Here is a 13,937-nt window from a genome sequence, read left to right as displayed (position 1 = left end):
AACGGGCGCAGACGTGCAGGATCATCATGCGGTGGTCGCAGACCACCTGTACGTTCATCAAATAGGTCCCCTTCCTATTGGTGAACACGGCCCTGTTATTTGCAGGTAGCCGCACAGCGACGTGCATCCCATCAATCGCGCCCTGGACCATGGGGAACCCGACCACGGCAGAGAAGCCCACGGCCCGGGCATCTTGGCTGGCCCGGTCCACAGGGAAGCGGATGTAGCGGTGCGCCATGGCATATAGGGCATCTGTCACTGCCCGGATGCACCGCTGCACCGATGTCTGCGATATGCCGGACAGGTCCCCACTCGGTGCCTGGAATGACCCCGTTGCATAAACGTTCATGGCCACCGTAACCTTGACGGACACGGGGAGAGGGTGTCCCCCGCCAGTGCCACGCGGTGACAGGTGTGCCAGCAGGTGGCAGATGTGTGCCACGGTTTCGCGCCTCATCCGGAGTCTCCTCCTGCATTCCCGGTCCGTGAGGTCCTGGTATGACTGCCGGGGCCGGTACACACGGGGCGCCCTCGGGTGCCTCCGTTGCCAATGGGGCCGCGACGTCCTCCTCCCCCTCTTTGTCCTGTCAGTCAGGTGTCCCTCCAGCCCTGGGCGGCTGCCGCCTGCCCCTCTGCGGCAGCCTGCGCCGCCTCTCTGGCACGCTCCTCCTACTCCTCCTCCTCCTCATCCAGGGCAACATGGATATTAGCGGCTGCCGCCACGGCGGCCAACATCGCTGGATGATCGGAAAATATGATGGCCTGGTGGTGGGGGGGGGTTACAACGACATGTCATCATTGCCACATATCCCCTCCTTCCCCCCCCCCAGCCAGGTGGCATGGACCGCGTGGGTCAACTGTTGGAGGCTGGCACCTGGCCAGGTGGACCAACTCACTTGCCACTCACCCCCCCTCCCCCTCCCCGGCATGGACCCCCCCATCCTCCTCCCCGGCATGGCCCCCCCCACCCCCCCCAACCCCCTCCCCGGCACGGACCCCCCCTCCCCGGCACGGAACCCCCCCATCATCCTCGTCGGCACGGCCCCCCCACCCCCCATCCCCCCTCCCCCGGCACGGACCCCCCCTCCCCCACCCCCCTCCCCGGCACGGACCCCCCCATCCTCCTCCCTGTCACGGACCCCCCCATCCCCCTCCCGGCACGGACCCCCCCCATCCTCCTCCCCGGCACGGACCCCCCCATCCCCCTCCCCGGCACGCCCCCCCCCCCCCCCCCCACCGCCCCCCCCCCCCCCCCGCACTGCCTCCGGAGCCCAGCCCACTCTAACCACCACCCCGCCGCGCACACACACACACAACCCAAGACACACCTCTACCCACACATTCAGACTGTGGCCACGCCATCGCCTGCCCAGCGGCAACCCCCCAGGCCGTCACTCACCTCCACGCTGGTCGGCGTGGACCTGTAGCACAGGTTTACGCCGATGAAAAGGAGGTTTGATTTACGTCGACGTGAACGGTCATCACGTCGACGGGACTTCGGCCCATCCGGAAGCGAGAATATCGGCAGGCCGAAAATCGGCTGCCTTGCGCAGACCTGTGCCATTCTCCAACGTCAGCGGAGCCATTACCGCCCCGCCGACTTTTCTCCCTTCGGAGACTTCGGCAACCGGCGGGGGCGGGATTCACGGAGGCCAACGTCCATTCTCCAACCCGCTGGGGGGTCGGAGAATGACGCCCCAGGTCTTTAGCCCAGTGCTAAGCCAGCCCCAGATATGGGGTCATGGACAGGATAGGGATGATGTGGACAGGATTGGGGTGATGTGGACAGGTTTGGGTTATATAGGCAGGAATGGGGGAAATGTGGACAGGAATGGGGTGATGTCGACAGGATTGAGGATATGTGGCAGGATTGTGGTGGTGTGGACAGGATTGGGATGACGTGGACAGGATTGGGGTGAGATGGGCAGGATTGGGATGATGTGGATAGGATAGGGATGATGTGGACAGAATTGGGATGATGTGGACAGGATTGGGATGATGTGGACAGGATTGGGGTGATGGTGCAGGATTGGGATGGTGTGGACAGGATTGGGATGATGTGGACAGGATTGGGGGGATGGGCAGGATTGGGATGATGTTTGGACAGGATTGGGGTGATGGGGCAGGATTGGATGATGTGGACAGGTTTAGGATGATGTTTGGATAGGATTCTGGGTGATGGGGCAGGATTGGGATGATGTGGACAGGATTGGGGTGAAGTGGACAGGATTGGGGTGATGTGAACAGGATTGGGATGATGTGGATAGGTTTGGGATGATGTGGACAGGATTGGGGTGATGTGGATAGGATTGAGGTGACGTGGGCAGGATTAGGCTGATGTGGGCAGGATTGGGTGACGTGGGCAGGCTTGGGGTGTTGTGGACAAGAATTGGCTGATCTGGACAGGATTGGGGTGACGTGGACAGGATTGGGGTGACGTGGACAGGATTGGGATGATGTGGCAGGATTGGGGTGATGTGGACAGGATTGGGGTGATGTGGACAGGATTGGGATGATGTGGCACTATTGGGGTGATGTGGACAGGATTGGGGTGATGTGGACAGGATTGTGGTGAGATGGACAGGATTGGGGTAACGTGGAAACGAATGGGGTGACGTGGACACGATTGGGTGACGTGGAGAGGATTGGGGTGACGTATGCAGGATTGGGGTGACGTGGACAGGATTGGAATGATGGAGCAGGATTGGGGAGATGTGGACAGGATTGGGGGTCGGGGACAGTATTGGGGTGATGTGGACAGGATTGGGTGATGTGGACAGGATTGGGGTGAAATGAAAAATGAGAAAAAAAATGAAAATCGCTTATTGTCACATTCTGGCGCCAGTTCGGGGAGACTGGTACGGGAATTGAACCCTGCTGCTGGCCAATCCTTAGTCTGCTGTAACAACCAGGTCTTTAGCCCAGTGCTAAGCCAGCCCCAGATATGGGGTCATGGACAGGATAGGGATGATGTGGACAGGATTGGGGTGATGTGGACAGGTTTGGGGTTATATAGGCAGGAATGGGGAAATGTGGTCAGGAATGGGGTGATGTCGACAGGATTGGGGATATGTGGCAGGATTGTGGTGGTGTGGACAGGATTGGGATGACGTGGACAGGATTGGGGTGATGGTGCAGGATTGGGATGATGTGGACAGGATTGGGATGATGTGGACAGGATTGGGATGATGTGGACAGGATTGGGGTGATGTGGACAGGATTGGGGGGATGGGGCAGGATTGGGATGATGTTTGGACAGAATTGGGGTGATGGGGCAGGATTGGGATGATGTGGACAGGATTGGGGTGGTGAGGACAGGATTGGGATGATGTGGACAGGATTGGGATGATGTGGACAGGATTGGGGTGATGGGGCAGGATTGGGATGATGTGGACAGGATTAGGATGATGTTTGGATAGGATTCGGGTGATGGGGCAGGATTGGGATGATGTGGACAGGATTGGGGTGACGTGGACAGGATTGGGGTGATCTGAACAGGTTTGGGATGATGTGGACAGGTTTGGGATGATGTGGACAGGATTGGGATGATGTGGACAGGATTGGGGATATGTGGCAGGATTGTGGTGGTGTGGGCAGGATTGGGATGACGTGGACAGGATTGGGGTGATGGGGCAGGATTGGGATGATGTGGATAGGATAGGGATTATGTGGACAGAATTGGGATGATGTGGACAGGATTGGGATGATGTGGACAGGATTGGGGTGATGGTGCAGGATTGGGATGATGTGGATAGGATAGGGATGATGTGGACAGGATTGGGATGATGTGGACAGGATTGGGATGATGTGGACAGGATTGGGGGGATGGGGCAGGATTGGGATGATGTTTGGACAGGATTGGAGTGATGGGGCAGGATTGGGATGATGTGGACAGGATTGCGGTGATGTGGACAGGATTGGGATGATGTGGACAGGATTGGGATGATGTGGACAGGATTGGGGTGATGGGGCAGGATTGGGATGATCTGGACAGGATTGGGGTGATGTGTACAGGATTGGGATGATGTGGACAGGTTTGGGATGATGTGGACAGGATTGGGATGATGTGGACAGGATTGGGGTGATGGGGCAGGATTGGGATGATCTGGACAGGATTGGAGTGATGTGGACGGGATTGCGGTGATGTGAACAGGATTGGGGTGAAGTGGACAGGATTGGGATGATGTGGACAGGTATGGGGTGATGGGGCAGGGTTGGGATGATGTGGACAGGATTGGGGTGATGGGGCAGGATTGGGGTGATGTGAATAGGATTGGGGTGATGGGGGGCAGGATTGGGATTATGTGGAGAGGTTTGGGATGATGTGGACAGGATTGGGATGATGTGGACAGGTATGCGGTGATGGGGCAGGGTTGGGATGATGTGGACAGGATTGGGGTGATGGGGCAGGATTGGGGTGATGTAGACAGGATTGGGGTGATGTGGACATGATTGGGGTGATATGAACAGAATTGGGATTATGTTTGGACAGGATTGGGGTGTTGGGGCAGGATTGGGATGATGTGGACAGGATTGGGGTGTTGTGAACAGGATTTGGGTGATGGGGCAGGATTGGGATAATGTGGACAGGATTGGGGTGATTCGGACAGGATTGCGGTGATGTGAACAGGATAGGGATGATGTGGACAAGATTGGGGTAATGGGGCAGGATTGGGGTGATATTGGCAGGAATGGGGAAATGTGTACAGTGTTGTGGTGATGTGGAAAGGTTTGGGGATATGTGGCAGGATTGTGGTGGTGTGGACAGGATTGGGGTGACGTGGACAGGATTGGGGGGATGTGGACAGGATTGGTATGATGTCGACAGGATTGGGATGGTGTGAACAAGATTGGGATGATGTCGACAGGATTGAGGTGATGGGGCAGGATTGCGATAATGTCGACAGGATTGGGATGATGTGGACACGTATGGGGTATGGGGCAGGGTTGGGATGATGGGGCAGGATTGGGATGATGAGGACAGGATTGGGGTGATGTGGACAGGATTGGGATGATGTGAACAGGATTGGGATGATGTGGACATGTTTGGGATGATGTGGACAGGATTGGGATGATGTGGACAGGATTGGGGATATGTGGCAGGATTGTGGTGGTGTGGACAGGATTGGGATGACGTGGACAGTATTGCGGTGATGTGAACAGGATAGGGATGACGTGGACAAGATTGGGGTAATGGGGCAGGATTGGGGTGATATTGGCAGGAATGGGGAAATGTGTACAGTGTTGGGGTGATGTGGAAAGGTTTGGGGATATGTGGCAGGATTTGGGATATGGGGCAGGATTGTGGTGGTGTGGACAGGATTGGGGTGACGTGTACAGGATTGGGGGGATGTGGACAGGATTGGTATGATGTCGACAGGATTGGGATGGTGTGGACACGTATGGGGTGATGGGGCAGGGTTGGGAGGATGGGACAGGATTGGGATGATGAGGACAGGATTGGGGTGACGTGGACAGGTTTGGGATGATGTGGACAGGATTGGGATGATGTGGACAGGATTGGGGATATGTGGCAGGATTGTGGTGGTGTGGACAGGATTGGGATGACGTGGACAGGATTGGGGTGATGGGGCAGGATTGGGATGATGTCGACAGGATTGGGATGATGTGGACACGTATGGGGTGATGGGGCAGGGTTGGGAGGATGGGACAGGATTGGGATGATGAGGACAGGATTGGGGTGACGTGGACAGGTTTGGGATGATGTGGACAGGATTGGGATGATGTGGACAGGATTGGGGATATGTGGCAGGATTGTGGTGGTGTGGACAGGATTGGGATGACGTGGACAGGATTGGGGTGATGGGGCAGGATTGGGATGATGTGGATAGGATAGGGATGATGTGGACAGAATTGGGATGATGTGGACTGGATTGGGATGATGTGGACAGGATTGGGGTGACGTGGACATGATTGGGGTGACGTGAGCAGGATTAGAATGATGTGGACAGCATTGGGGGGATGTGGACCGGCTTGGGGGGATGGGGACGGGATTGGGATGATGTGGACAGGATTGGGGGGGATGTGGACAGGATTGGGGGGATGTGAACAGGATTGGGGTGACATGGATGGGTTTAGGGAGATGGGGCAGGATTGGGATGATGTGGGCAGGATTGGTGAATGGGAGCAGGTTTGTGGAATGGGAGCAGGATTGTGGAATGTGAGCAGGATTGGGGAGATCTAGAATGGATTGGTGTGCAGTGACCTTTCTTCACACTTTTATAAATTAGAAATAGTTGGGTTCCATCTGGGATCCTAACAATGCAAATGGTTTACTCATAGAATTTACAGTGCAGAAGGAGGCCATTCGGCCCATCGAGTCTGCACCGGCTCTTGTCAAGAGCACCCTACCCAAGCCCACACCTGCACCCTATCCCCATAACCCAGTAACCCCACCCAACACTAAGGGAAATTTTGGCCACTAAGGGCAATTTATCATGGCCAATCCACCTAACCTGCACATCTTTGGACTGTGGGAGGAAACCGGAGCAGCTGGAGGAAACCCACGCACACACGGGGAGAATGTGCAGACTCCGCACAGACAGTGACCCAAGCCGGAATCGAACCTGGGACCCTGGAGCTCTGAAGCGACTGTGCTGACCACTATGCTACCGTGCTGCCATATTTATAAACTGAGGCATTGAGATCAAACCAAAGATATCATGCTCAATCATTATAAATCACTGGTTAGACCAGTCCTTACGTATCGTACCCAATTGTGGGCACCCGCACTTCAGGACTTCCTTTTGAAAGGGTGCAGAGGAAATTCACCAGAATGGTTCCAGGGATGGGGGATTTTAGTTCTAGTGCCAGGTTGGAGAAGCTGGGTTTTTTCTCCTTGGAGCAAAGGAGATTGAGGGGAGATGTGATAGAGTTGTACAAGACGGCGACAGATTTAGATGAGGCAGACACAGAAAATCGATTGCCAGGAGCCGATGGTACAAGGACTTGCTGGGGCACAGATTTAAGGTTTTGGGCGGGTGGGGGAGAGTGAGGAAGAATGTTTTTCCCCAGCGAGCGGTAATGATGTGGGACTCACTGCCGACGAGGGTGGTGGGAGCAGAGACGATCAATGATTTACGAAAGGAAATTGGATGGAGGCTTTGGGGAAATAAACTTGCAGGAATACAGGGATAGAGCAGGGGGAATGGGACTGACTGGATTGCCCGACAGAGAGCTAGCATGGACTCGATGGGCTGCATGACCTCCAGCTGAGCTCTAAGTGTCCATAATCCTGTTGAAAAATTATAGGGCAAATCCAATCTCCTTTCTATTTGTCTGTTAACACCTGGATCTTCCTATTGCAGATGTTCCAGATAAACCAGATATATTACTCCCAAAGGATTTACAGGAGGGGACTCCTGCACATATCATTTGTAAATGTCTCTCCACCTGCCCCGATAACCAGCCCAATCTCACCTGGAGTGAATTGCTGACTTCCTCTGTCAACACCATCACAGAGAACGGTGGCGAGATTTCCGCGGTACTGACCTTTAACCCTTCATTCAAGCATCATCGGCTAACTATCCGCTGTATGTGTGACTACCCTCAAACCAGACATCAAGTTGAAAGCTCAGTTACCTTGCATGTAAAATGTGAGTATTGATTATAATATCCTGCTTGTGATCGAGGTGGAGTCACTCTCCCATTAAATGAGACACTGGAGAAGATGCAAAGAGGACTTACAAGGGCAATCCCAGAACCCAGAACAGGAAAGACTGAACAGGCTGGGGGTCGTCTCGCTAGAAAAGAGAAGGTGCAGGGGTAACGTGATCGAGGTCTTTAAAATTATGAAGGGGTTTTAATAGGATAGATGTTGAGCAGATATTTCCACTTGTGGGGTGGGTAGACTAGAAGTAGGAGCCATCAATATGTGACAGTCACTCCCACAGGGAGTGAGGAGAATGGGGGACTCACTCCCACAGGGAGTGAGGAGAATGGGGGACTCACTCCCACAGGGAGTGAGGAGAATGGGGGACTCACTCCCACAGGGAGTGAGGAGAATGGGGGACTCACTCCCACAGGGAGTGAGGAGAATGGGGGACTCACTCCCACAGGGAGTGAGGAGAATGGGGGACTCACTCCCACAGGGAGTGATTGAAGTGAATCGTATTCATGTATTTAAAGGGGAAGCTGGATAAACACATGTGGAGAGAAGAATAGAAGGATATGGTTGTTTTGTTATGCTCTTGTCGTCACATAAGCTGCTTCCTTGATGTGCGCTCTGACAAAGGAAGGTTCAGACTTGGAGATAGCTTTAACACATTTATTAAACTATTAACAATTCTTCAGACTTGGAGATAGCTTTAACACATTTATTAAACTATTAACAATTCTCCTACTTGGATTCGACGCTACTGTTAATCCTTCTATAGCTACTCAGACTGACTAACCAGTCTGCTACAAACCACGTGGTGGGAGTGATGTGTTTCAATCAACCCTATGCCTGTGCTCACTGAGTCTCCACTGGAAAGAGGAAGATCATGTGTGCAGTGTCCTTATATATGGGTTGGTGTAATGCCCCCCTGTGGTAGTGTCACCTCTGTGTGTATTGTGACTGCCCATTGGTCGTGTCCTATCTTACTGATCTATTGGTTTACTGCCTGTGTGTCATGCCTCTGGTGTTCCCTCTAGTGTCTAGCTAGGTGTAGTGTATGTACATTAACCCTTTGTGTACTTACAGTGATGTATATCACCACATCCCCCCTTTTTTCATGTTACATATTTTCTGTACAGTGTTAAAGAAAATTGAACAAACTAGGTAGATAAGTGATACTCTGTACAAGTTATGATAACAGTGATCATTAAACAATAAGTCCAAATCATATACATGAGTCCAAAGTTCATGAATTATTATGGTCGAGTGGCTTTCTTGTTTGGTTGGTGAGTTGGTGATGTTGATGGTGGCATTGCATTGTAAACGCCATCAGTGTCCCTGTGCTGAAGGAACCAAGAAGTGGTCACATCACTTTGTCGTCGGATTTGGACTTTTTTTTTCTTTCGCTGCTTGTGGTGGTAATTCTTGATGGCATCTGTCCTGAAAACCAGGTTGCCTGTTGGTAGTGCAGCAAACGTGAATTGGTAAGATGCATCATCCTGCCATGGCATGTCATTGTACTGAGCTGAGCAGTAACAGTGTCCCTCATTTGCAGAGTAGTACCATGTCGTACCAGCCGTAGTTCCATTGGTGTTGTTTTTGTCGTGCTTGGTGTCGACGTTGTTGCCTTTGGTACGCTTCTTGCCATTGTTTTTGATGTTGTTGTTGTGGTGGTTGGTTTTGTTGTCGTGTTTGCTGCACTCAAGGACCACACTCTGTGTATAATACGAGTCCTTCACACAGTTACTCGTGTCAGCGTGCTTTGTGGCATCTGCTGTCTACTTGAGCGTGCCGTCACTGAGTACGCGGCGCTCCCCGTCTGGAGTCATGTCCGGCTTACTTGAATCAGCTTTGGCTTGTGGATGCTCTTCATCTGGAGTCTGGGCTGTTTCACCTAAGTCAGTTTTGACTTGTCGATGCTCCCCATCTGGAGTCTGGTCTGTTTCACCTGAGTCAGTTTTGGCTTGTCGATGCTCCCCGTCTGGAGCCCTTTCTGGTTCACCTGAATCAGTTTTGGTTTCTTGACGCTCCCCGTCCGGAGTCATTTCAGGTTCACTTGCATCTTTTGAGGTTTCGTGATGCTCCCCATCCGGAGTCAAAACAGTCAGGAATTCATTTGCTTGTGGAGAGGCTCGAGCGAATGAGGTTTGAAGTAACGTGGTGTCACCGGAGTCACCAGTAGTCTCACTGTGATTGTCGAGTGCCTCTGTACACACTAGCTGAGGTCTGTCACGTTGCACATCTGGTATGGGAAGTGGGATGCAGTCGTCACTGGTCGCACATACAGTGGGTAGAGCCTCACTGTGTTCTTGTCGTTCACCTGAGCTGGGTAGATGGTCAGAGTCTTCTTCTTGTTCACTGGAGCATGGTAGACTGTCATAGTGACTTGCTGTACACTTGAGCATGGCAGACTGTCAGAGTCTTCTTGTTCACTGGAGCGTGGTAGACTGTCATAGTCTGCTTGCTGTACACTTGAGCATGGCAGACTGTCATAGTCTTTCTGTTGTTCACTTGAGCGTGGCAGACTTGCATTGTCTGCTGCTGGTTGCTCAGAGGAGGTTGCTAGACCCTCATGGTCTTGTTCATGCAAGGACTGCGCTTCGGAGTCTTGCATTGCTTCTATCGTGGAGGCTGTCCGTGAGCTTGCTGTGGAGGCTTGTGTCACTCCCTCTGTGGAGTCTTGCAGTGTTCCTTGTGTGGAATTGTGCATTGGTCTCTCTGTGGAGACTGTCATCAATTCTTGCTCATGCAAGGACTGCGCTGTGGAGTCTTGCATTGCTTCTATCGTGGAGGCTGTCCACGAGCTCGCTGTGGAGGCTTGTGTCACTGGAGTCACTTCTTGTGTGGAGACATGCAGTTGTCTCACTGTGGAGTCTTTCATCGCTTTCTGTGTGAAGGCTGGGACCCTTTGTGGTGCGTGGACCACTCTCTGTGTGGAGTCGGGGACTCTTTGCAGTGCGTGGATCACTCTCTGTGTGGTAGCAGGCTGCTCTCTGTGGGCTTGTACCGCTCTCTGTCTCTTGGTGTCAGGCTGCAGCATAATCCTGCACTCACGAGTCGGGATGTCATATCTGCTGGGCTGAAGATCCTCAAATCCGAAGAACTCGTCGTCGGGTCCGTCAATGTGCAACACGTCTAGTTGCGTTTCGGATTTGGTACTGGGGTAGCCTCCCAAGGTGAAAGCTTCATCTGAGTCGTTGTCTTCCAAGACCATATCATCACGTTTTGTGACGGTGCTGGCATTGGGCTCGCGATAGCCAAAGAAGAGTTCAAGGTCTGAGTCATAGTCTTCAAGGACTGTATCATCTCTTTGGGCGGTGCTTACTGCTTGTTGCAGGGTTCTGCGGAGTTTACTTTCAGCTACTGGTCGAATTTCAGGCATTGTGCTGTCGCTCCAGCTGAAAGAATCTGGTGTTGAGGCTTTAAATTTTTTTTTGTGTGTGTTTTGGGACATTTTCCCTTTAAGTGGGCGTGGTCCGGGTCCGGGGCAGAGCGTAGGAAGCAATTGCACATGCGCATATCGCTGTTCCTTTACTTGGGGCCTTCTTTTCAATTGTGCATGCGCGGCTTCTCACGCATGCGTAAATGGACCTTCCCGTGCTGTGCGCTCTTCACGCAACTGCGCATGTGCAGCACCTTTTCCAAGATGGCTGCAATTCAACACTGCCGTTCGTTGCTGCAAGCCAACCTCACGGTGAGTTTTGGCGACTCTTTTACCTTTTCTTCTTGTATTTTCCTCGCAGAATTCTTGGAATTTGTCCAGGACTGCCTGGAAATCGCTCTTGTTTTGCCCCTTTGAGTATTTGAAGGTCTGGAAGATTTCCGCTGCTTCTGGACCTGCGATGGTAAGTAGAAGCTTTATTTTTTCTGCATCCGCCACACCATCTAGGTCGCACGCTACCAGGTAGATCTCGAATCTCTGCCTGAACCAACGCCAGTTTTCACTGAGATCGCCTTGGTACTGGAGCTGCTGTGGAATCGGAATCCTGAACAGCATCTTGCCTGGCTTTTGTTGCTGGTTGTCACTGTTCGCTGAGTTGAAACTATATGGATTTAACAGTCCACTTCTGGAACTATGTTTTGTTATGCTCTTGTCGTAGAATAAGCTGCTTCCTTGATGTGCACTCTGACAAAGGAAGGTTCAGACTTGGAGATAGCTTTAACATGTTTATTAAACTATTAACAATTCTCCGACTTGGATTCAACGCTACTGTTAATCCTTCTACAGCTACTCAGACTGATGAACCAGTCTGCTACAATCCACGGGGTGGGAGTGATGTGTTTCAATCAATCTTGCGTCTGTACTCACTGAGAGTCTCCACTGGAAAGGAGAAGATCATAGGCGAAATTCTCCGACCCCCCGCTGGGTCGGAGAATCGCCGGGGGTTGGCGTGAATCCCACCCCCGGCGGTTGCCGAAGTCTCCGGCACCGGAGATTCGGCGGGGGCGGGAATCACGCCGCGCCAGTTGGCGGGCCCCCCCGCTCGATTCTCCGGCGGCCGAAGTTCCGCCGCTAAAATGCCTGTCCTGCCGGAGTAAATTGAACAACCTACCTTACCGGCGGGACAAGGTGGCGGGGGCGGGCTCCGGGGTCCTGGGGGGCGATCTGGCCCCGGGGGGTGTCCCCAAGGTGGCCTGGCCCGCGATCGGGGCCCACCGATCCACGGGCGGGTCTGTGCCGTGGGGGCACTCTTTCCCTTCCGCCTCCGCCACGGTCTCCACCATGGAGGAGGCGGAAGAGACTCCCTCCACTGTGCATGCGTGGGAAACTGTCAGCGGCCGCTGACGCTCCCGCGCATGCGCCGCCCGGAGATGTCATTTCCGCGCCAGCTGGCGGGGCAACAAAGGCCTTTTCCACCAGCTGGCGGGGCGGAAATTCGACCGGTGCGTGCCTAGCCCCTCAATGTTAGGGCTCGGCCCCCAAAGATGCGGAGCATTCCGCACCTTTGGGGCGGCGCGATGCCCGTCTGATTTGCGCCGTTTTGGGCGCCAGTCGGCGGATATCGCGCCGTTTCCGGAGAATTTCACCCCATGTGTGCAGTGTCCGTATACATAGGTTGGTGTAATGCCCTCCTGTGGTAGTGTCACCTCTGTGTGTATCGTGACTGCCCATTGGCCGTGTCCTATCTTACTGATCTATTGGTTGACTGCCTGTGTGTCATGTCTCTGGTGTTCCCTCTAGTGTCTAGCTAGGTGTAGTGCATGTACATTAACCCTTTGTGTATGTCAGGAATATTTAGCATTTAACCATGTGCTGGTGTTGGAGCTGTAAGTGAGTAAAGTAGCCATCGTCCTAGATGACCATAGGCTGTTTTCCCGCTATGAGGAGGAGAGCTGACTGGTGATTTAACCTGTGGATCACATCAGGCAAGGGGCAAGGTTGAGAAGGCAGGCCTTTACGAATAACCTTAGCCGGTATGGGAATTGAACCCATGCTGCTGGCCCAGCTCTGTGTTACAAACCAGCTGTCTAGCCAACTGAGCTAACCCAGCCGGAGCTGTATTTTTTCCATGATTATATAGAGCCTCTAATCAAATCTGGATTTTCAATCTCCAAGAGTTCATTTTTATTTTTATCCATTCATGGGACATGAGCACAACTGGCTAGGTCAGCATTTATTACCCAACATTAGTATCTGGGCCGGGATTCTCCCCTACCCGGCAGGGCGGGGGAATCCGGTGTAATGGAGTGGCGGGAACCACTCCAGCGTCGCGCCGCCCCAAAGGTGCAGGGAATTCTCCGCACCTTTAGGGGCCAAGCCCTTACCTTGAGGGGCTAGGCCCGCGCCGGAGTGATTTCCGCCCCGCCGGCTGGCGGGAAAGGCCTTTGGCCAGACGGCGCCGAAAGGACTTCGCCGGGCGACGCATGCGCGGGAGCGTCAACGGCCGCTCACGGCATCCCCACGCATGCGCAGTGGAGGGGGTCTCTTCCGTCACTGCCATAGTGAAGACCATGGCAAAGGCGGAAGAAAAAGAGTGCCCCCACGGCACAGGCCCGCCCGCCGATCGGTGGGCCCCGATCGTGGGCCAGGCCACCGTGGGGGCACCCCCCCGGGGCCAGATCGCCCCGCGAGGGTTGACAGCGGCGGGACTTCGGCCCATTGCGGGCCGGAGAATCGCCGGGGGGGAGACCGGTGCAGCGCGATTCCCACCCCCGCCGATTCTCTGGGAGCGGAGAATTCTGGACACGGCGGGGGCGAGATTCACGCCAGCCCCCAGCGATTCTCCGACCCGGCAGGGGGTCGGAGAATCGCGCCCCTGGTTCTTTTCTTTTTTTCTTTCACAAGTGTAACTGGCCAGTCCAGTTTTTATTACCCATC

At 53.7% G+C, this 13,937-nt stretch overlaps 1 protein-coding gene across 1 annotated transcript in view; it reads left to right on the top strand.

Moving 5' to 3' along the window:
• The window catches only part of LOC140386529 (myelin-associated glycoprotein-like), a 100,256-nt gene that overhangs the window by 29,479 nt on the left and 56,840 nt on the right, over nt 1-13,937 (top strand). Inside the window, exon 4 of the mRNA XM_072468937.1 lies at nt 7,329-7,616. Coding sequence (XP_072325038.1) covers nt 7,329-7,616 — 288 coding nt within the window. The remainder of the gene's footprint in view (nt 1-7,328; nt 7,617-13,937) is intronic.

Source organism: Scyliorhinus torazame, chromosome 12 (genome assembly GCF_047496885.1).
Source record: "Scyliorhinus torazame isolate Kashiwa2021f chromosome 12, sScyTor2.1, whole genome shotgun sequence".
In the NCBI taxonomy this organism is placed as follows: Eukaryota; Metazoa; Chordata; class Chondrichthyes; order Carcharhiniformes; family Scyliorhinidae; genus Scyliorhinus; species Scyliorhinus torazame.
Note: the sequence above shows the minus strand (reverse complement) of the source record. Positions and strands in the feature narration are given on the sequence as shown.